The 23,797-nt window shown below is 40.3% G+C and overlaps 1 protein-coding gene across 1 annotated transcript in view; it reads left to right on the top strand.

The window, feature by feature from the left end:
* The window catches only part of MCTP2 (multiple C2 and transmembrane domain containing 2), a 129,997-nt gene that overhangs the window by 36,341 nt on the left and 69,859 nt on the right, over window positions 1-23,797 (top strand). Inside the window, exons 8-12 of the mRNA XM_067555630.1 lie at window positions 2,585-2,749; window positions 5,312-5,442; window positions 14,511-14,697; window positions 15,622-15,715; window positions 21,163-21,265. Coding sequence (XP_067411731.1) covers window positions 2,585-2,749; window positions 5,312-5,442; window positions 14,511-14,697; window positions 15,622-15,715; window positions 21,163-21,265 — 680 coding nt within the window. The remainder of the gene's footprint in view (window positions 1-2,584; window positions 2,750-5,311; window positions 5,443-14,510; window positions 14,698-15,621; window positions 15,716-21,162; window positions 21,266-23,797) is intronic.

Below are 23,797 nucleotides of genomic sequence, written 5' to 3'. Positions count from 1 at the left end.
TGCTCACCAGCACATAGAAAGGCTTTGACTCTTCCCCACAAGCAGTGTGCCCTCTCTGGGAAGGCAATGTAACCTTGCAGTGATTGGAGGAGCAGCCAGAAAGGAGGACACCTCAGTTGTGTTCCCTACCAGCTCTGCCACTGACTTGCTTTGAGACCTTGAGCATGTCACTTAATTTTCCTCTACCCATCTATAAAGTGGAGATAGTACTTTCCGACCTGGTAGGGATGATGCAAGGTTTAATTATTGGACGCTGCATGACTCCCTTTGAAGCACTTAGGCAATGGGCACGAGAAAAGAGTTCTAATGAAATCATTTTTATTTAAAAATGAATAATAAAATATCTGCCCCTTCTTATCTCAGGCGGTGTTTGCCTCAGTGCAAACTGTCCTCTCCAACCCTTTAAACCCATGGAAATGATCCACGGTCTGGGCCAAACACTCCCACAGAGTAGTCAGCCCCTGTGCCAGCCACCTGCATCCTGAGGGCTCTTTTTCCTCTCAACCCCCATGGAGTTGGATAAAGATTGAGCAGTGATGGAACAGGCCCAGAAGCCAGGGAGCGGATTTTGACTGTTCAAGCCTCTTACACGGGGATGGTGGAAAAGCCGAAATGTAGTCTTTCCAACGTTATGCCGGGGGCCTTGTGTGGCCCTCTGCCCTGTACTGAATGTTGCCCTGAGGATTTACGTGCTAGTTAGGAGGCCCATAGAACTGGATTGCTACCATAAAACTCTGAATTGATCAAGAACAGAGAGGATCCATACGAGAGGACTCATGACATTTGATTTTAAAATGAAAGGATAATAACTTGCTTTCTTGCTGAGCCTGGAGACTCTAGCTAAGTGGAGATTTTAGTTTAAAACAGAATGTAACGTGGATAATAAATCTGTTCTGTCTGTTTTTTGGGAACTAGCTTCAAAAACCTCTTCCTCCTCCAAGGAAGGAGGGCCGCGCGGGGGGGGGGGAGGAGGAGGAAATCCTTGGACCTAAAGCAGCAAGCACATGACATCAAACACGACTGTGTTAAATAGTAAAATGTTCGAAGTACGACTGAGATAGATAAAGGCTTTGATGGGAAGTGGATATTTCCCAGGGACATTACAAGCAATAATCCAGATGTTCTAGTGTAATGCAATGAGTGTCCATGGATAGATCGGGAGCTCAAGCCAAGCAGCGCCTGCTGTAGGCCTTAGCCCTCCACTCCCATGCTGTTCTGCCATATGGAAGCAATCTCGAGGCCCCTTTAATAGCCAGCTTTGGATTCCATTTTCACAGGGCTCGTAGAGCTAAGTGGAGCTGTTTTATGGACAAGTTAGATAGAAGCCTTTCCAAGATAAACATCCAATTCAAAATTAGGACATACCAAGCCACAAAATTATTTTAGGGCATATTTCATGGAAGCATTGCCATTTTTCTTAGGCAGTTGCCAGACTGTAGGATGCCCTTTGCTCCCTTGTGGACATTACTCCCTTTTTTGTAAAAAGGATTTTGAAATAGTTGCAGTGTTTAGGGAGGAATATATCTGCCGGGACTTTGAAGTATGTCCATGGGAACAGTCATGCTTTAGCCTACAAGATGAACTTAAAAAAATTACATTGCAGCTGGATTTATGAATCAAAATCTCATTTTCTTTTTAAAGGTAGGAATTTTCTTTCAGTGCGCCAGGAAAGCCAAACAGTGTGTTTAAATAGAAGTATATTAATATGTGTGTGGGATTCAAACATTTGGGTATTTTAACCAATGAAGAACAAGTTAAAATTTGTGTATGTGCCTCTCATGATTGAAGAATTTTGTTACTGACTAATTCTTCCTTAAAATGTTCTTCCCAGGCCTGAAGTGTCCTTGTAATCTTTTTATGTAGTAACAACATTTCTTATTTGTTTTTAAAGCTAACTTGTTTTTAAAGCTGTTTTCATGTGACTAGTGAAATCTTTCTCCCTTTTGGACCCACCTCTCTGTCATGATTGAAGCATAGAAGCCTGGCATGTTAAAAAATTGTTGCATGGTAATAAAATATGGATGGAGAAGAAAGGTGTAACCTTAAGTTTCCAGATCTCTCTGCTACTTCCAAAAAATAAAGGTCCATTTAGTCATTTCCACTTTGCCAGTGCTATACCATTATGTGCTGCTGCATGATGAAATAATAAAGTTAATAAATATGTTGTAATTGCCATATTATCACTAGGTAAAAGTCATCATGTTTTAGTGGACATCAGTATTTTTGATTCACAAGCTCAGAGTCTGGTAACATAAACAGTAAAGATTAGCAAGCAAAGAATTGCTTTGCAGGAGAAGGAAGGAAGGTCTGGTGGTATGAGCACCAGTCTAGGAATCAGGAAACAAATCCATGTTCTGTTCCCATTCCTGCCAGATTTCCTGTGTGACCTTGGGCAAGTCACTAGGTGTGTCTGTGTCTCAGAGCACCATCTATAAAAAAAGAGGGTTAATAGTACTTCTGTACCTCCAGTGGTGATGTGAGGATAAATACAGTAAAGATTGTGATACTTGGAATAATTGAGGCCCTATAAATGCCCAAGAGATGTATCTAATAGTGTCTTCATGAAGTCAACTTGTTTTTTCAGTCATGTTTCATACGAAATATGCGACTGTCTGATTCCTTGCGAAAGAACGAACTATGGAATGGAATTGTCACTATCACTTTATTGGAAGGGAAGAATATCCCAGGAGGGAGCATGACCCAGATTTTTGTTCGGTTAAAACTGGGAGATCAGAAATATAAGAGTAAGGTAAGTATTAACAAATTCTATAAGTATATTAGGGCAAATAAGGGGTCTGTTTTTTTTCCCTTTTACACCATTGGAACTCTTTCCTCAGTGGAGTGATTCCTGATATATGGCAGTGGAAGTGAGATCAAAATCAGGTTCAAGGAGTTTAGATTTTTCTGTGTGTCCCTTTTCCTCGCATGTACTGTGACAGGGTCAGACTAGATGGCTACCGGAGAGTGCTAGAAGGCCGATATATCAGCCCTAGGATCAGTAAGTCCCTTTTCCCTTGGTAGCTGAGCAGGGGTTACTCCAGTCAATTAACACACCTGGAACCAATCAAGGCCCCACCTATGACTTGTTAAAAGCCTCCCCCCCCCCGAGAAAGGGTGTGGCTGGAGTGGTGTGAGTGAGGTGAGCTACCAGTGTGTGAGCAGGCAAGACGCTGTCAGGAATCGGGAGGGTGTGGGAGAAGGAGCAGAACGCTGGCAGGAGAGAACCCTGCAGGTACAAAGACTGGGGGAGGGAAAAACCCTGCCTGAAGAGGGCAAAGGACCTTTCCCAGGCCTGGAGGCCTGAGGGAAGAGACCCTGCCAAAAGTGAAAGATCGAACTGGACATTTGGTTTGGGCACTCCGACACCCGTGAGGCTGTCAGGGGTCAAGAGCCTCCCCTGGCAAGGGGGCCAGGAAGGGCTCCGTCCGAGCAGGGTCCAGACATTAAGTCAAGGGGCATGGGGAAGTAACCCAGGGATGCTAGCAGCTTTCCTGAGGCCACAGCACAAGGCTGCTACTTGTAGGGTCCCTGAGTTGGGGCCCGGAGTTGAGGGTGAGACCGGCCTCCCCCTACCAGCCGTTCACTAGAGGGGCAAGAGCCCCAGTGAAGAGGCAAGGACCTGTGAGAACCAGAGAGAGGACTGGGACCCAGCAGGGAGTGGTTATCTTAGAGAGGCTGTGTTACCCTCCCCACCATTAGAAGGTGGAAGAACACTAAAGGGTGAAGCAGTTCCCTGACCTACCGCTAGAAGGAAGTGCTGGACCCACCGAGGTAGAGGAAGAGCTTTGTCACATGTTTGATTGCAGAATAGGAACTAGAGAATACTCTGTGTGTGCGTGCGCGTGTTTGTATATAAAATATACACATCACAGTGATGGATGTGCAACACTAATATAAAATGAAATAGGATTCATGCACAGCACATGGTTTTGTTCTCTGCCAATACAGAAGTCCTTTTGTAATGTTAAGTGTGCTGTATAGGTCGGACCCTAAAAAACTGTGCACTGACATTTTAGAAACATTCACTGACTTTTAAAGAATATACATATTTAATATTAAAAAAGAACCTTTAAGATTTTCAGTGTTGCTGCCTAGAGTTAACTCTTCGTTCTGTTCGTAGCTGGGCCACAGTCCATATTTATGTGCACCCTGCGCAGCTTCCCTGGAGTCCATAGACTGAGTGGAGTTCCACTGGGTGGGCATTTCACCCTTTCATGCTAAGGGTGGGGGAAAATGTAGTTAAAAACAGCAACAAAAACCACCAAATGCAAGCAAAGAGCTAGATATTCTAAACTGGGTTATAGGATGTGGTAATTCTACAAATGAGGCCCGATGATCTAACTACAGAGATTCCACAAATGTGGTTGTCTTGTGGTGTTTTTTCAAAAATATGAATAATTCTAACCAAACGGGAACAGAACATGACACTATTACTTTTTTAAACTACTTTTCTAATGAAATAAACAGATTAGTTAATCTTTATAGTTAAGATGCATTATCACCATGTAAGATGCACTTTTATGTTTACTTTTAATGCAATAATACATTTTAAAATTGAAAATGTTTCACATCCTTTTATCGGGATCATTTCATTTACTTTATTCAATCAGACAGCACAGAAAAGCAGACAATATGGTGGAGACCATAGCAGTGGTCCAGCTAATCCAGTATTCAGTCTCTTGCAATGGGCAGTGCACATACAGAAGGATCACTGGTGTACTTTCCAGTGTAATCTAACATATTGCGTATTGCAAGAGATATTAAGGTCCTCAACCTGCATACACTCATGTTCCTTTGTAAATGAATTCACACAAATAGTCTCACTGAACTCAGTGGAACTATTTGCATGCATAAAGTTACTTGTATGTATATATATATTTGCAAGATCAGGGCCTAACTGCTCAGTTGCACCTCTGCTAAAGTCTATTTTAACATGAAAGAATGAGAACCTAGGACCTGATTCTGATCTCATTCAAACCTGTTCAACCTCATTGACTTCCAAGGTCTTGCCCCTGATTTATGCCAATATAAGTGACCTTGAACCAGCCTGTGGTCTCTTTAAACTGGAAATGGTCGGTCCACTTTCCCGTATGAACATTTCTCCAGCCACACATTCATACCATGCTTTTATATTTGTCATTATGGGGAAGAAAACACTTTTAAGAGAAATGAGGATCTGCATGATAGGCTGGGGATGGTCCTCTTAGTGCTCGAACATCTGATCTTGCTTTTGTCGATGAAATTGATGAATACATAACTGGAAAAAAGTGCCTTTTAAGAAAAGTAAATATTATAACTGCATGTTTTCTAGACACTGTGTAAGAGTGCAAATCCTCAGTGGAGGGAACAGTTTGATTTTCACTACTTCTCTGACAGGAAGGATAAGTTGGACATTGAGGTCTGGGGAGACGATAACAAAAAGCGTGAGGAACTTTTGGGAATGTAAGTTTTTAAAGGGTGGATGCTGTTGTTATTCTATTTTTTAAATAAAATGTTATTAATTTAACATGTACTGTACTGTCCAGAGTAGTAGTATACTTTGCTTTACACATCATTCCGACAGCACCCAGATGCTTCTGTGAGGGATGCAATATAAATACTTACATATGTTTTGTTCTAAGGTGGTTACTTGAGCAGAGCTTGTGACTCATGCAACTACACAATTTCATTCTGTTTCACAAATTCATTGTCGTCTGACCCATTGTATCATCTAGTCCATCTCCTGGTCAACACAGGATTTTTTCCCTACAGAATATTCTGAGGCTTTTTCCAGTTTTGCTTTAAATTTCTCAAGTGATGGGGATTGTATCACTTTGCTGATAATTTTGTTTTAAGATTTAGTATTTGATCGTTTTTGTAATAGGGAAGTGTGTGTCCTATGTCATTGTCCTCTCCTCCCCCTTCCATCAATTCCTGTCCTGTTTGCATTAGACTAGAGGTCTCATGATCTTTTTAACCCTTGTCATACATTTCTCCTTGTTGCCTTCTCCTTTGTTTGACCTTGCTATGTCACTACTCGGTCCCTTATCCTGAAACTGGATCTTCACAGACAGACACTTGTAGCTGCACGGAGCCTCGTGTGGCATGGAGCCTGTGCCTATCCAATTTCAGGATCAGCAATTTAGGCTATAAATTTAGGCGAGCGGCAGATGCCGCTGATTTGGTCAATTTAATGTACCCTCTCTAAACAAGCACACAGCATGCATCATTTGAAAGCCTATTATATCTGCTTTAATATGAGGTATGATGTGGAGCTGTCAGGTGGTGCCATTATCATTGAAATGGGAATAAATACTGACACCATCAACATGTTAAAATGACTACTTTGAAATATTTGTATTTGTTTGTTAGTTTAATGACCACAAGGCATTACCACATTCATCTACAGAATAAAACAAAATCTAATAATAAATGTGTGCAGGTACAATTGAAATGTAAAGCACTAGTGACATGTCTAGTCTATATCATTACCATCATATGGTGCATCACTGTGATTTCTGTTGAGAGTGCATGGGTTATCACACTCTTCATTGCATTCAGTGCAAGGAGGATTGCTCTGACAACAGACATAGATCATTGTGCAGTGACCCCTACTGGCACAGTGACAAAAAAAGGTCTTGTGAAAGCTCAGATCCCACTAGATCCTTGAAGAATACAGGAAGTACTTCATCATCCACGTTTTTCCATCTGTTTTGCAAGGGTGATCCAATATCTGGTTTACCTGTGTGCAAAGAAATCAAAATCTTTGTTTGTCAAGATGCTTTTTTGACTTGCTCGTCAACACTGTTCTCACATGGTAGGAGTTTGTTCAGTGACTTGTTCTTTTTGATGGTTAGATTGAGGTGCAAGCAATTCAGGTCTCTATAGGTCTCTGTTTCTTTCTCGCTCTGGTCATTCAGAACTGCTACCAACTTTCTTGCTGCAGAAACTGTAGCTTGTCCATCAATCTCCTATTTGGCAAGATCTCTGAAGCGATAAGCTCTATCTGTTTTGACAACAGTTAACAGATTTTTCCACGGTGCCAAGTAGGGATGACACAGAGACACATCCTTTTAATGCCTAGACAGCAGGAAGTAAGTTGCAGAAGTTAGGAATGAGTGTGTCACAAACTGCATGCACAGATATGAAGCGACACTTGTCAGTTGTGCTGATAATGGTGTCTATTTCAATCCACATATTATCTGTGTGTTCCATTTCTGGAAAGTAGTGAACAGCAAGGACCAAAACATCTATATTAATTGGCCTAGTTACTATGGTTCCTTTGACACCAAGATTCCCAAAAGCCATACTGGCACATGCAGCATGCAGAAGCATTCTTGTGTCCACTTTCTCCTGAGCACTGTACAAGTCTTGGGCTTCTACAATACCTCTGCTGGAGATGGACTTTGCTACTTCATCATTGGAAAAGTCTCCAGCAAGAAGGAGTATTTGTGTTGAGTGTGCTTCTACATCTCAGGTGCATTTTGAACCATCTCTTGACACTGAAATTTGACAAGTGACAGCTTGTTGGATGCCAAGTTTAGAAACTTTTTCCATTGAGGCACAGGGCATCCACCAATAACCTGGTATTTCTTGCATCCAACCTTAGATCCTGACTGGCACTCTCTTTCTACACTTTTCACAGAGTTACTATGGTCATATCCATCAAAGACTTCAGTTACAGAAATAGCACTGTTAAATCTGTTAAGGACCTGCCTCAAGTTCACAGCAGCCAATTCATCGTACACGTGGAATTTGTCTCCAGCTATCATTTGTATGACAGCCATGGCATCTCTGATGTACGCCGTGGTTTCTTTGTTGCATGCTGTTAGCTCATGGATGGTTTCAGACTGAACTTCTAGCTGATGCCATAATTCAGCTTTGTCTGTTCTTCTTGTTGTTCAATCAACATGGAAGATGGACATAGGCATAGGTCCTATTGGTTGACTAAGAACGGTTGCCAATGAAACAACGTCTCTGCATCTTGTTAAAGACAGGGCCCTGCGGAAAACAATTTCTGGGCTGATAGCTGCTGTTCTTGTCCCTCCCTTGCCAGACTTAAATTTTGTCATTTTGGCCATGTCAGCAAATGTTTTGATGCCAGATTTCTTGACTGGATTGAAGAAGCTATGTGTCCCATCGGAATCAAGTGCACCTCTCACAAGTCAGTACCTTGCAAAATGTTGATATTTGCTACATGCTAAATGGCTTCATCATTTCTGTAAAAACAAATACTTGCCCATGTAAAAAAACGTGCAATACATTGTCCTTTGGTAGCCTTGACCTATAAACACCCCAGTAAGGTGTTGAAATCAATTTAAATGGTAAAAATTGTAGTCACAGTCCTATTGCAGTGTTTCTGGAACTGTGCAAAAAATGAATTTCTCATTCTGGGTACCATTGTTTCACCTCACCTACAGGGTTATGGCACTACGTGACGGCTCCACATCATACCACATTTAAACATACATAAAATAAGCTTTTAAATGTTATATGATGTGGGTTTGTGTAAGGTGGGTACATTAAACTCCAACAATATGGCCTTTTTGGGAGAGTTGCTGTACATTTTGTTCTTTGATGCAGGAATCCTGGCTTTAATTCGCATGCTTTGGGGCATTCATTGGATAATAACTAATAGGAATAGTATACTGCGTTATGCATTCAAATAATTTAAAACTCTTCACCAAACACAACCGTACAAATATTTGTGGTTTCCCATAACAGGAAATGCTTTCTGCTGAATACTTTTGCACATCACATGGACAAATGTTTGCAGAAGAATCTTTTTCTCTCTTTCTCGCATGGAATATGTGCTCGTTATTTTTTATATTTTCTGTTCCTAGTTAGGAAATGTTCGAGCATTTGTGGCATATCTGGCCTCAGTCCCTTTATGTTGAAAGGAATCCTCTTGGTTTTCTTTAGTATAGAGGTAAAAAAGACCTAAGTAATTTTTCAGCAGGTGGAGTTCACCATTTGTTGTGGCAAGAATTCCTCAGTGAAATGCTTATTTTGCAAAACGAGAGCATTATAAAAGATTTAGGCGTTAGAAAAAATTGTGTATGTATGGTTTTGATTTTTTTCAGGTTATTATTATTATTATTTTATTTTACTATTTACAGAAAAAAAAAGTCTTTTGTCTTCCCAAGTGCAGGGAAATACCCTCTATAACAACACCATATACAGGAGATGTAGATACAGAATTTACAATTGAGAGTTTAGAAAAGGGGGTTCCAAGTATGGGTTCTGGATGTATAATACAAGCCTTGTTCACCCAGTGTAGAAACCCCTGACACCTAATAAATAATTTTTTTTGTTAACTGTTCATGTGTAGTTCTAATATGAAAACATTCTTCAAAACATAGCGTTATGAGGTGTTATGGGTTTTTTTTGTCTCAGAGATTCACATCATTCTGTGTTCTTGCAGCACCACCCATAATAAAGAAAAGAATGTGCGGATAAAATTCGACCCTGGTTTGCACCACTGCAACCTTCCTTGTCTTCAAATTCTGTCTTCTCACTGGTGCAACCCAAATATCTTCAGTGAAACTTCACAGTTGTGAGCAAGGGCAGTATCTGGTTTTGTAATTGGAACTTAGTTAACAACTCTGTTGTTAATGTGCGAGCTAGGATAGAATCCCCTTTACTCTCCCAGAGCTGTATTGGCTACGCTGTGCTAGTAGGAGCCAAAAAATGAAAGCAAAATGTGCTTGAACACTAAAGCAGCCAGATCTGAATAAATATGTGTGGTGAAATCCTGAACTCACTGAATTCAGTGGTAAAATTTCCATTGACTTCCACAGAGCCAGGATTTAACCCAGGGAGAGGTTCCCTTAAGTAAGAAGGTGTCATTTTTGCATGATCCCTCTTCTAGATATATCTGGATTTTCAGGTAAAACACTACTCTTGACTGCAGATGCTGTGGCTCCATTGGCGTCAGTGAGACGGTAGCCTTACCAAAGAATCAAGGGGCAGAGCATAGCTGGCTTCTCATTTTCTTCTCCCGTCTTTCCTGAGTTCTCTTCCCTTCATAAGATGCAAACATTGAGTATGTAGCCAGTACAGAGCTGTTCCATGTCCTGAACAGTAGATATTAGAGCATGAGTGATAAATAGTAGACCAGGCCTTCCATATAAAGGTCATGTTATTGCTAGGGCTTAGACGTTTGTTGGTCAGTGAGCCAGTGAGTCAGACCAGCCACTGTCAAGAAAGTAACCCTTATGGTAATCTCTCTTTGTTTTTTTTGGTGCCATATGTAGTAAAATAATCTCAGTCTTGGTCAAATTACATATAGAGTTATTAGATTCTGCCTGCTTAATTCCCCTTGCATTTCCAATCGGATACAGTTTTCCTCCTCACTTTATGCACAGAAGTGTTGTGTAGTTCAGCTGCCACAACACAACACCAAGGTGGTCGATGTCAGTGGCGGGTGAAATGATCCCTCTATTTAGTCTGCATAGAACTGTTAGTAACATTTGTTGAGTGTTTTTGTATCTGTCAGGATAAAAGGCAAACTTAAAGCAGAAGATGATGTTGATGGGTTAATAAATGAGGATGTTAAAAGTTTGCAGAATCTGTCTAGGCTGAATTAAATTGTTTATGCCAAATTCAAAGAGAATGTTTCCGCATTAAGGAATACGCTTGGAGAGAGAGACACTGTAAAATGTTGATTTTACACAAATGTAGTTCTAGAAATAGGTTTTAGGAAAATTGCTAGACTTAAGGAAAGATCATTATAAGCCATTAAATAAGAGAGTGAGTGTGACATCTTTATGAGGGATGCCTCTGGCAAGTACCAATAGTATCTCTGCACCAAGAAACAATCCAATTATACAGCAGTGTGCAGTAGGTACTGAGTAGTAAGGCTTTTATAGCTGGACCAAAACCTTGGATTTGAGCTCCACCAAGCTATAGAAAGAGTTAGGAGTCAAAATACCCTTTTTTAGAGTGTGTGTGTGTGTGTGGGGGGGGGGGGGGGACGGGACGGACGGGAAAAAAACCCTACCTCCCAAAACATCTGGCCTTAATGGATTTTGAAAACCCTGTCCAAACATTAAGACTAATCTTTTAATCATATTTTCTTTTACTCCTGAGGTTACTGATTATAACCTAGTCAAATGCTGAGTGGCCTGCAGTATAAAATATTAATATAAATCGTGGTGATGTCTAAGAGGTTAAGATCAATTGCAATGAGTAAAAATCTAATGTGTCTGCCTGTCATAGTAAACAGAACAAAACAGAAACCAAATTAGCACAGAACTCAAGTGATGAAACTGCAACATCACTGGAAACAATGAAGGGGCAAAGGGCTGAAGGATGTCTAAGTATGCAGACTGCAGACGGGCCATCAGGGTAATCTTTAATGCATGTTAAAATACATTATAACCAGAAGACCTTCATGAGTGACCTGGAGGGGGGAAAGAATCTAGAGAAACAGGGTATATGTATATAACGTGAAGTGCTGGATGCGTGTTTGTGTGACGACCACCACCTTGTGTGTGACCACCACCAGGGATTGAACCAGTGACCTTCAGAGCTAAACATATGAATTTCTACAGCCGGAATTAAAGTTGGAGTCTGTAGCAGACTCGAATTCTACGTGGGTAGGGAACAGAGGGGGGATTCGTAACACATGCTGACCAGTAGGTTACATCTATATCTCTACCTAATGTGTATGGGTGTAGGAATATAGGGGGGGGAAAGGATTAGAGTATAGGTTTTAGACAGGTGATTAGAACCATCTACTGAACTCAGAGCTGGGGAAATGTAAATTAGGGGAAGGAGGCTAGTGAAAAACTGATTGCCCACGACACAGGGATTTCATGTTAGGGACTTAGCTCAAGGTGGTATTTTGGTCTCCTAAAAATATAAATTAACTTGTGGATTTGGTTGTTGACTCTGTTTGTGCTGACTTTGAGCAAGTGATTGAATTGCCTAGTTTTATGTCATGTGGTACTTCATTGTCGGTTTTTTTACTGCCGCCCATCACTGGAGTATCTGACCTCCTTCCACAAAATCAATAGTAATAGCGAAGTTCCACTTATGGACTTAACAGTAAGAAAGGAAAAAAAAAATGGTTTCCTTAGTGTGAGGGAAGTGCTGTGAAAGTAATTGGACTCATAGTAGCAATAGCTGAGTGCTGATTGCTGGTGTAGAAACTACTGCATTTATCTATTAAACACAATACTTGATTAATTTTTCAAGATGCATTTTTTTTGCAGTCTTATCAATTAAATTAAATGATTCAAATGAATCAGATTAAGTGACTAATTCTTTGAGTTTTGCCTTTTGCAAGTGCAGATGTGGAGCCTGTTTGCTATTCCTCAGGCAAAACTATACCATGTATAGAAAGGGCATCCCAGCAACTTGAGTGAACACAGATGTTTTGAGTCAGTTACTTTTCACGGAAATCAAAAATGAGTTGAGGAAAGAATGCTTACACTCCTTCTCCTGCTGGTTTCCCCTCCACATGTGTATCCACTCCCCCACATACCCTTACACTCAATCTTCTCTTTGACCTTTTGTTGATATTAATTTTTTGAATGGGTGGAAACAGTCAAACTTAACCAAAACTCTAAATATAACTCTACTTTTATGATACAGACATTTCTGATGAAGTTATGTCTATGTAGGAGGGACACCATTCTCTCAATAATTGCCTTTCTTCTTCCCCTCCCCCCCTACTCGGATTATCCTAGCACCTAAAGTTATGATCGCTAAAAGAGATGGGAGAAAAAACAATATTATCTGAGTTATTTTCAGTTTTGCTTTATGTATTTGGCAACACTCTGCATACAGTTACCAGTAGTGAATGAAAGCTGAAGCTGAACTTATTTAGGAGAGGAGTTAGGTTGATAGACTCTGAGAAGCAACCAGAAATCATGGCAAAGGTGATATCGATCTCCTGGATTAAATTGATAAGAGTTTGAGGAAAATGTCTCGATATTTCTCCTCTCCTGCCTCCTCGCCTTCCAGGGTGTAGCGATGATCATTAAATGCAATCTCTTGCACTGGGAAAATGGTTTGAAAATGGCCTTTGTGTTGTACATGGAGCTTTGGTGCTCTTTTCTTGTTTCCTTTTCCATAGCACCTGAGTGCAATCAATAAGAATAAACTTACAACTAATTGAGTGTTTAACAATATGTGCTACACAGAGTTCACCCAAGTGAGAGGCATGTCCATTGATTCCAGTAGTTAGAATCTTATACAAATAAACCCTTCCTAATGCAGAGCAAGTGAATGGCTTACACTCTCATCACACCAGTGACTTTTACTTCTTAGGGTACATTTCGTTGTATGTGTTTAATTTAAATGTTTTGGGGAGGTTTTCCCAAACATTCACAGAAAATAAGCTGTTAAAAGGCGGAAAGCGTGCAATTTATAGCAGCTGGGTACAAACCGCTCCAACTCTATGGCTGGAATGGGATCAATCAGGAGCAGTGCACGCACCATTTACCCAGAAGAAACCCACCTAGGGGACCCCTGTGGAATTTTTGCCTATTAAGACAACACCTTAACAAGTTTTGTTTAAATAAAAACTTGTCAGCAGGCATTAAGTGGAGTGAGAACTACCATCCATTCCACATCCGTTTGAGAAATGCGACTCCCCGTATACCATGGAAATAAAGCTTCTCTTTCCGTGCAGTCTTTTTTTTTTAGCTGCAAACTTTAGTTCAGCTTATTTTTGAATGCCAAAACCCCATAGAGCTTCCTGAAAGTTCCACTCCATTTCCTGGACTTCCAGATAGACAGCAGTTAGCTGAGCTAGGTGTATAGTCTTTGTCACATTTGACCATTTGCTTCCAGGCTCTCCAGCAAACTCTCTCTTGCTTACCCCAACCTGGTCTCTTGTTTTGTTGGTCTCTCATTTACGTGTGCTTTCTTTGTCTTTTTTTGTTTTTGTTTTTTCCCCCAAAAGTGTCAGAGACTATAACAATGTGCATTATGAGCTGGCAGAATACCTGCAAGCTACACTGCCCCTCTGGGAAATATAACAATACATTGAAAGCCTAGATCTAGCAAGGTTTGTAAAGCAGATCAGGACATACCATACAATGTAGCATAAAACGAAAGAGGTGACTTTAAAGAAGCTGGTAGTTTAAGATACAACATTTAGACTTTGTATTTCCATTCAAATTATAATTTTTTTTTTTTAAATCATAAAACATTGGGAATTTTTTCTGAGAGGGAGTGAGGGGGAGAACATAATTGGATTTAACTCCAGTTTGTAGTCTTAACTTTCAATTCCTGTGCTAGTGGGGGGGGGGGGAAACCAGAAAGTGAAACTGACAAGACACAAAGTGAAACTAACTAGCCTTTCTCATTCCATTACTTCCCCCCTCATTTCCCCCAGCTTGACTAAACAACCCAAATGGTGAAAAGCAAATTAGATTTCTAAACTTAGTTCATTTGCACCTTTTGATTATTAATGATGGGTAAAAAATTTGGCTTATTTTTAAAAGTGTATATGTTGGGGGGTTTTGTACCGTTAAAGTAATCCTCTTTATTATTAATCCATGACAATGGTATTCTAGGTGTAAAGTGGATATTACTGCACTACCTAGCCAGCAGACCAATGTTTTAGAACTGCCACTGGAGAAGCATCTGGGGTCTCTGCTCATGCTAATTGCTGTTACCCCCTGTTCAGGGGTTTCTATCTCTGATCTGTGCGTCTGCCCCTTGGGAGACCCCAGTGAAAGGAAACAGATTTCCCAGCGCTATGTGAGTTTTTGTTTTGTTTCTACTTTATTAAAAAAAAATACTGAAAATTGCATCAAAAGAAGATCTGTCCCAGTCGTAATAACACAGCTTCTAATGGAAAAAGGTATCACACACCATAATTATGTTTAGTGTGACAAGTGAATTGACAGAGCAGTTAGCTTCCAGCAGTTTGGCTGTTTGCATTTGGCAGTTTTTAAACTAACAGTTCCCTTTTGAAAACTTGAATTACATTAAGACATTATCTTAGGAAATGAGAGACACCACAAATGTTAAAAAATCATAACGAGAGAAAGAGAGTGGTATTTAGCTTTCATTTCCCTTTGTGGGAATGTGCTCTGGTCTGTTGACTTTGGGAAGATAAAGCTTGATGAAAATGCTTTCTGTACTAAACCATAGATCTTAAAGTGCTACGTAAGGATATATTAACATCATCACTCCCATTTTATAGACAGGGAAACCGAGGCACAGAGGGTTTAAGCAACTGAGTCAATGGTAAACCTATGAATAAAGCTCAGATCCTTGACTCTGAATTCAGTACTCTAGCCATGGGCCCATGCTGCCTCTGTAAATATATCTTGTATCTAGTTTTGGAATAATGCTATTTTAGTATTCACATATTTGCATAAGCATGCTTGTTTCCTTTGAATCTCCTTCCCTAAATTAACCACTTAGCTCATGAACACCGAAGATTGCATCTGAATAAAAATAAATGACAAACAGCCAGTTTACAAGCTGTCATGAACACTGTAAGTGTGTTGCAATGGGATGAGGGTTGGTAGAGTTGTATTAGTGAATATCTGATAATGAAACATTGAGCAGTGGAAACAGGGACCTAAATTAAGACTTAGATTTTGAAAGACTACTGGGAAACATATCTCACTGAGTTATTGTTTTAAAAAAAGTCTCTTCACTGTTTTTTTCCAGTGTATAAAGAACTCTCTTCGGGACATGAAGGACATAGGTTTCCTACAGGTCAAAGTTTTAAAGGCAGTCGACCTGTTGGCAGCGGATTTTTCAGGTATTAAGTGTCTTCCTTCTTTTTATTTTGGGTCTCTTCTAATGTGATTTGATGCCATGTTATGTGCTTTTGAGGGGTGGAACATGTTAGTGAATGCATTCCTTATGAGGCAGTGCCATGACTTTAACAAGGCAAAGTAAAACTTGTGTATCATCCACTTATTAAAGCTTTAAGGTAAAATACATGCCTGGGAACCCACAAGCTGTATGCATCACTTATGTGCCCAATGTAGGGCTTAGGTGGGACTTATGTGTTTTTGTGGGCCCACTGCACCAAGTCCAGCTTTCCCCCTTCATATTTATGAGTGGCATGTCCAGTAACTTTTGCCTTTTTCCAAGTAACTTATGTGAATTAGGTGCCAGTGCAAGTTCAACTCACAAGAATCCTGTTTCTAATGTTGGAGCTGTAACTATTCTCCTGCAAAACTTTACCCATGAAGATAAAGGTTTGCAGGATCGAGCTCCTAGCCCTGTGCTCAATCAGTAAAGCACACCATCTCTTGAAGTGCAGTTTAGACTTGATTTCAACCATAGATGGAAAACTACCTGAGATTCCTGACTGAAGCAGACACACTCAGGTGTCCCAAATTGTTGTGGCCTCAAGATCTTCCTAGGTCACATCTAAACATGTGGGAAAATTACCTTTCCATCATCACATGGTCCTTCTCTTTATAGTCTGTGGGCAGTTTACATCTAACCATTCCACATCCCCAGGTTGTACAGTACATGATATGAATATTGTTACTTTTCTCTTGCAGTTCTCTATCCCACTACACACACATACCCCCTCCATGGTCACAGCTCTAATATAGACTAGTTTCAGCATGAGTGACATGATCCACTATTATTGCTGTAAACTGTGACTTGTTCCAGTGGTCTTTAGTCCAGAAGCGTAGCCCCTTCAGGAGCTGTGTTAAATGCTCTGGGTTAAACACTGCACTCCATTTTCAGTCATGGCCCATCCTGGTTTGGTGGCTGCTAGGTGGAGTGTCACCATGTTCCACACATGGCACAAAAGTGTGATCAGCTCTGTTGGGTGTTGAAGAGGGTCCAAGATGTGTCCGACCCCAGCTGGATAAAGAGAGCCAGGCTTGACCTTGATTGTCAAATTCAGCTGTAGAACAGACATAACCACAAACATTGACTCGCTGGATATGTTCTAGACAGCTGTCAGGCAGGAATGGCATATGTTAGCATTACCTGACAAAAATCATTCATACTGCAACTAACAGGTGATTATTCTCGGGGGAGAGCCCCATTCACTTCCCTTTGCTGACTGATTAGTTGACCCCATGCTAGCGGAGGATCAGTGTAGTCTAGGAGTCACAAAAAATGCCCAGAGACTTCAGTACCAGTGGACTGGACTGGGGAGAAAGGCCTGTTAGTTGTTAAAATATATATTTCAGAGCATGTTGCTTATTTTTAAGATCAAATTTGCTGCAGGCTGTGCCCTTTGCTGAGGTGCATGTTCATCTGTGAGTTGTGACATGCGTTCTCAGGGGAACACTTCTTCATCACGGTTTAGACAATGTTTTGCTAACCAGTGGAGGGCTAGATGGGGGGAAATGGATAATAGCTGTGCTCTGGGCTGAAAATGTGACCCCTTGTTACATGGATTTAATTGGGAGGATTTAGAATGCCGGGGCACTGTTTCCTCCTGCATCTTTCAATATGAGTTTGGAAAATAAGTCTTGGAAGAGTATCTCTTAAGTGACCATGATTCAACTGGTGTTTGCTGAAGGTGCCATGTCTCAGCAGGTGGGTTCATGAACTAAATCACAGAATTATAGAAATCCTCAAATTCTTTAAGATCCCACATTTACCTAGTACCCTACTAAGCACATGTCCAGGCTGCCTGAATATGTGGGTCAGTGCGATGTTACAAATGCTCCCTTTTAAGCAGAGGTTTACCAGTGCTGTTAGCTATTACAGCTAAATAGTGAATCTGATCCAACATTTACATAATATCTCAGTTTCTCCCTTAATAGGGAAATGAGGTGATTTGGTGTGTTGGGCATTATGTTATTTCTGCAGGGCAGTTCTTGAGAGCTGATACCACTGAGTGGTGACTGTTGAAATAATGGCAAATGATGAAATTAAAAAAAATATAGCCATGGTAGACATGAGAACTGCTATGTCCAGCTGGTATCTTTAATGGTCCATACTTCAGACACTGGTCTGATTGTAATGAAAATATACCTTACCTCCTGATTCTTTTTGACGCATCAGTAGAGGCAGGGAGCTAAAGAGAAAGCACTGTCAGCCCAATCTGGGTCCTTATTCAGGCAAATCTCTGATTGTAACATCAGCAGCATTTCTCCAAAGTAAGGGCTGCAGAAGATACTATCCCACTTTTTCAAAATTTTAGCCAATAAACAGTGTTACTCTAAGCACAGTTTCCTACTCTGGGAACAGATAATGGACTTATATACACTAGCCATGCACTGAGGAATTGAAGGAATTAATGTGCAGATCTTCATTAAAAACATAAAAAAGTCCATGTGCGATAATGACCAGGGTAGTAGCTATGTTGGTCAGAAACTTTTGCCTTTGATCTTGAATTTCCTCAGCTGGCCTTTTACCTGCCTGACAAAGGACTGCTACAGTATGTAAGCCTTTATTGGTTTATTAGTTACTTTAGCTGCTCTTCATTAGTAAACTTAATGAGGCTAAATGTACCGTAGTAAACAAAGCTTTTATAAGCTATGGGACCCATTCTACCTACAAACACATAGAATATTACAGGGAGTTTTGTCCAAGGACAGATTTGGATCTTTGCTGTGTTCATCCTTAGTGTAACTCCATTGAGGCCAATGGAGTTATAGAAGCAATGGATTTGGCCCCATTTCCCTAAATGCTTAAACAGGAGTGTGTGCATTTGTGTGTGGATAATGAACACTGAAAGAGATTCTGGGGATCTTGATTTTGCAATTGAAAGACTTTTCAGAAAGGGTCTGAAACACACATTCCTTGTGCACAGCACAGAATGAAATCCTGTTTAAGTGCAAGGTTACTCAGTCTGTCATTATATTCAAAATAACCCAGGCTTTGAGCCTGAGCCTGATTCATGAGGCAAATGACAAATTGTTTTGCAATGGCAGTGCTGAAAATATCCTAGTATTATGCGGTAATAGGCCCACCAAATTGCAAAAGGATGCAGCCATTTTAGGTAAAAATAGCATAAATTTCTGATTGTGAAATGAGAGACATAAAGATTAATTATCTGTTCTGAGCCATTCATAAATGATTAGTGCAGCAATTATGTGCTTCCATAATAGAACCCTCCCAAAGCAGTGCCATATTTCCTGCACTGCTTGGGAGACTGTGCAAATTTATTATTTTTGATAAAAGTGATCTAAGGTCCAGCTAAAAGTCTGATAAAGAGATAATCAAGGAGACAATAAAAAATACAAAGACTTCCGAGGGTTAATAGAAGAGCAGTCTGAGCATGTATCGGTTTGATTCAATGATGGACATACTTCTACAGACCAATTATCCAATTCTAAGTGTAATGCCTTTTTATACCTTGTTACTTACTACTGTAATATAGATCAGATTTCAGTGTGGTTGGTATTCCTGTTATAGGTTGCTGCATGTCGGTACTGTATAGTTTTCCAAATTTGAGTTTTTAACTTACAGTAATAAAGAGAATCAAAACATTACATTACTGCATACAATTCGGGGTTTTAAACATCATTCTGAAAATTCACATGTACCATTTGACCCAAGTTTAGACCAGTTACCATGTCCCATTCCATATTGAAAGTGTAGAACCAAATATGTCTAGGGACTACAGCAGGAACCTTGTCAAACCCAACCCCAACCTTGAGCCTCCCTTTATATATATATATATATATATATATATATATATATATATATATATATATATGTATATATTCCTAGCTAATAGTTTTGTCAATGTGAAATGACTTTTTCTGCTGCATTGGATATTTTCACGTGCACATGAGCATTCTGCTCAAAGATGGCATTTGCTTGCTGACCAAAAACCAGTATTCAAAATACAAAATTATAGAGCAGGATTGTCTTTTGGCATACACCATTTTGCATTTCAAACAATTTCTCAACATGTATAAGTGCATTTGCCTCTTGTACCTGGTTCCAGTGTATAGATGGATAGGACAAGAATAGAGTCCACTAAAATGTGATATTATTAAAACTTTCCAAAAGTGACTGGTAAATATTCACTGTTTAGATACTATAAACCATTTCTGCTTAGGCTCTAAACTCCTCAGGGCAGGGACCTTGTCTCCCTATTTGTGTGTAAAGTGCCTAGCACAGTTTGGGTATTATATTAATACCAGCAATTTAAAAAATCAGCAGAAGTCTGCTTAACTGTTTTCTTTTATATAAATGTCTCCGTGGCTGAGATACGTAGTAACCCAAATACAAGTAAGCCCAGAATGCCTGTAGTTGAGCTAAATAAGTGAGGTTTGTCTGAAAGCTCCAGGTTGTTTTAAAGCATCATGCTGTGCAAATGCAGGTATTTCAAACCTCTGCTTATTGAGAAAAGCCACTAGGAAAATATATCTTCCCCATAAATGGCTTCCACTCTGATACCCTTGTTTTGACAGGATGTCTCCTTTAATAAGTTAGAATCATAGAATATTAGAGTTGGAAGGGACCTCAGGAGGTCATCTAGTTCAACCCCCTGCTCAAAGCAGGACTAACCTCAGCTAAATCATCCCAGCCAGGGCTTTGTCAAGCCGCAAGTTACTCACTCTATGCCCTGATCCAGCAATTGGCTCCATTCAGTGAGAGTTAGCTCAAGCCAACTCATTGGGTGTCTGTATGGCTTCGGGGATCTACTCGTGCAAATCTGATTGGTGCTGAAGTGGGCATAATACTTTGCTTATCTTCTAATGCTGCATGTACTTAATGATTATATAATGAGCTGAGAAAGGCAAAAGCTCTCAGCAGATGATAAAGCAAAAGGAACTAACTGAAGCACTGACATTTCTACAACCCAAACTAAAAGTCTGAATGGTTCATAACCCCCGATCACCTCTGGAGGAGAATATAAACAAGGAATCTTCTCCAGAATGGCACTGCCTCTTTTACTGCATGTCATTTTTCATGACTATCAAGATCATTAGTTGATCTTCCTAGTCACCAAAGATTTAAAGATTATTCTCAATAAACTTTCAGTTCTGTTACTAGGACAAGTTGCCTACATGGATAAGAATATAGAGTGCTTCGATAAAGTTTCAGAGAGGAAAACAGTGAATACATATGGGTGGTGGTGTTAATTTAGTAATTTGGAGAAAGGAAGGCAATTTCCATCATCTTAATGCAGTTTACTCTTACTTGACCTTACTATCTCCTCCTCTCAACCCCACTGCAAAAAGACTGAGCTAACGACAATCACATCACCTAATCCTTTTTAATTTAATTTTATTTATTTAAAAATGTATTTTGTTCTTTCCACAGGGAAAAGCGACCCTTTCTGTGTGTTAGAGTTGGGCAACGACAGACTTCAGACCCACACAGTTTACAAAAACCTCAACCCGGAGTGGAACAAAGTTTTCACTTTGTAAGTGAATTGCATTTGAAAACAGGCCGTAAATGTAAAAGAGTGAGCAGCCTCAATGTAAAAGCTATTTACTTTAGGAAGCATGAGGTAAAGTTTGGGACATGTCACTTTCTCCATAGGAAGAAGAGTTTGACTGAGTTATGTTTTATATTTCTCCATTAAAGCGTTTTTGCGTTTTTCAGTCCTGGCGTGATTGTATTAATAGAAGTCATGACACGAAGAATACTGGGATATTTATAGGAAGAATCATGATTATACATAATGGACGTCCAGGAGGTATATAGCAGACCTGAAAATGGAAATCTAGATAGTCATGCTTAGATGTTTCCATAATTTAAAATAAAACTTGTGTTTTGTCTGGAGATGATACAGCTATGGTTCTGCCAGTGCACCTAATTTAAATTGTAAATGAACAGGAAGTAGAGTTCTGATTGTCCATGATAAAACAGCTGAGTTTAAATTAGGCAATAGAAAGCCTGCTCCAGAGTTTACCCTTTAATCAAACCAAAAGTATGCATGATTTTTAAGTGAATTTGTCGCCTGTGAAAGGTGCCCTGGAGACTGAAGTCCTCGGTATTCACAGAACAAGTGCAACATGCTGTTTCAAAGCAAGGTCATCACGTCAGCTGTGGCAGTGTAAATTTTTCCCAGAATGTCCCACCTATGCTTTTTAGGGCTAAAGTGGAATAATAACCACTTATGGGGACTGAGAGAAGAGTCTGCTTTCCCCAAACGATTCATTCCTTGTGCACTGCTGTTGAGGTGACTGATCAAGGGTGGCAGTTTTATCTTTATGATGTGGATACTTGTTCACTAGGAAATTAGTCCTGGTATTATTGATTCAAATCATACAAGCTAGCGTGCAGAGGGGATGGGCTGGGTTTGAACAAACTGAAAGATTTCATCTCATTGCTGTAGGCTCAATGGAAAAAGCTCTGCCAGGTATTTCCACTGAGTTTGCTGGTGCCAGAAAATGAAATTGTGGAACATCTAGACCTCTTTTGTCCTCCGGCTCCTGCCGTGTGTCTCCTTTGTAACTCTCCTTCTTACCCTATTTGTCTATTCCAGGGGTGGGGAACGTCCGTTTGTCCCTTTTCGGCGGCGGGGGGACTTCGGCGGCGGGCACTGCCCCCCGCCCCCCACGGAACCCCGCCGCCGCCGTGAAACCGCACCGCCGCCGAATTCTCCCTCGCCGCCAGGGCCACCATCAGGCCCTTGACCTAAAAAAAGTTCCCCACCCCTGGTCTATTCTCACTAGTGCATCACTAATGCATCACTATTTATCCTGAGTTTACGAAGTTTTCAGTTGGTCCAGATTGGAATGTTTTAGTACATCTGTTTCTGCAGCAGGCATTCTGGAGGACTTGTTCTGTTCCATTGTACTATGCATATCACAGTGGTGTTCGAGCACTTTTAACATTTTATATTGCTAATAGCCTGCGTACAACTATTTTGATGGTGTTTTTCAGTTTACCTTTGAACAAATGTAGAGGTAAAGCCACATAAACTGGCAGGTTCTGGTAGCCATTTACTTTTTCTGGGTGCTCAGAACTTTATGGGTATATATTTTATTGCTGTTTATGTAACTCACATTACTGTAGTGTAGGAATTTGTCTCCCTCTAGTGGCTGTCCACCTAAGAGATTAATGAGTCTTCTATAGCTGTCTGCTAGCGGAATTAGTATTTTAGTTCATGCTTTGAGTGCAATAGGTTCCAAGCTCAATCCTTGATGGACACTCATCCTGAATTGTGGCCCTGTCACTGGAATGTTTCTGGAATTAGTTGTCTTCTAGCTAGAGTAGCAGCTCTGTAGATGCTCATGTTCTATGAACTAAAGCCACACAAAGCTACAGTGTTTGGTTGTGTCAGTTGCACTAAGATCAACAATAACATCCGCCCCTCTCTTTTTTCTTTCTGCCTACCCAGCCACCTACCCGACAATCAATCAACCATCTACAGTAACCCAAGCTCACACAGATACCAGTATGTTTCCCTGGATGAATATTTATTAATGATCCTGATGACTGGTTGGGGTTAGCAGGCAGTTGTCACCCCAATAAAGCATATGGATTAGATGGAATTAATAATATTATGTATTTTGTTTCAGGATTTTTAGAAGTTTTTTAATTAATTGGCTTGCTTTTAGTAATTTGGAAATGCGGAGAATCGCTCAAGTCAGAAAGAATGAGAGAGGTTTTTCTCTTTACATACCTTTTGGGCACATGCACACGTCTTCCTAAGCTCTGACTTGAACTTGTTCTGTTTCGCTCCTTCCCCACCCTCCTATCTGCCATCAATGTCAACATCCACGCACAGGAAATCTCACCGTCTAGCAATAATCATCGTCTTTCACATGTATATATGAATCCTGCATAAGGGAAAAGCTTGGGGAATAGCCTTGGTTTGATTTAATTTTGGGGATTTAATTAAATGCTAGTTTTATACTCCAAGGTAATGCAGACTTAATTAGTGAAACACTATTCTCGGATCTTCCTGGAACAGACTATGCAGGTGTAAGACTATTTTTTTTTT

The sequence above is a fragment of the Emydura macquarii genome, unplaced genomic scaffold (assembly GCF_026122565.2).
Source record: "Emydura macquarii macquarii isolate MOO-44397 ecotype Brisbane River unplaced genomic scaffold, CSIRO-AGI_Emac_v2 contig_1644, whole genome shotgun sequence".
Taxonomy (NCBI): Eukaryota; Metazoa; Chordata; order Testudines; family Chelidae; genus Emydura; species Emydura macquarii.
The sequence above is the reverse complement of the archived record's forward strand: the minus strand, read 5'-3'. Positions and strand labels throughout refer to the sequence as shown.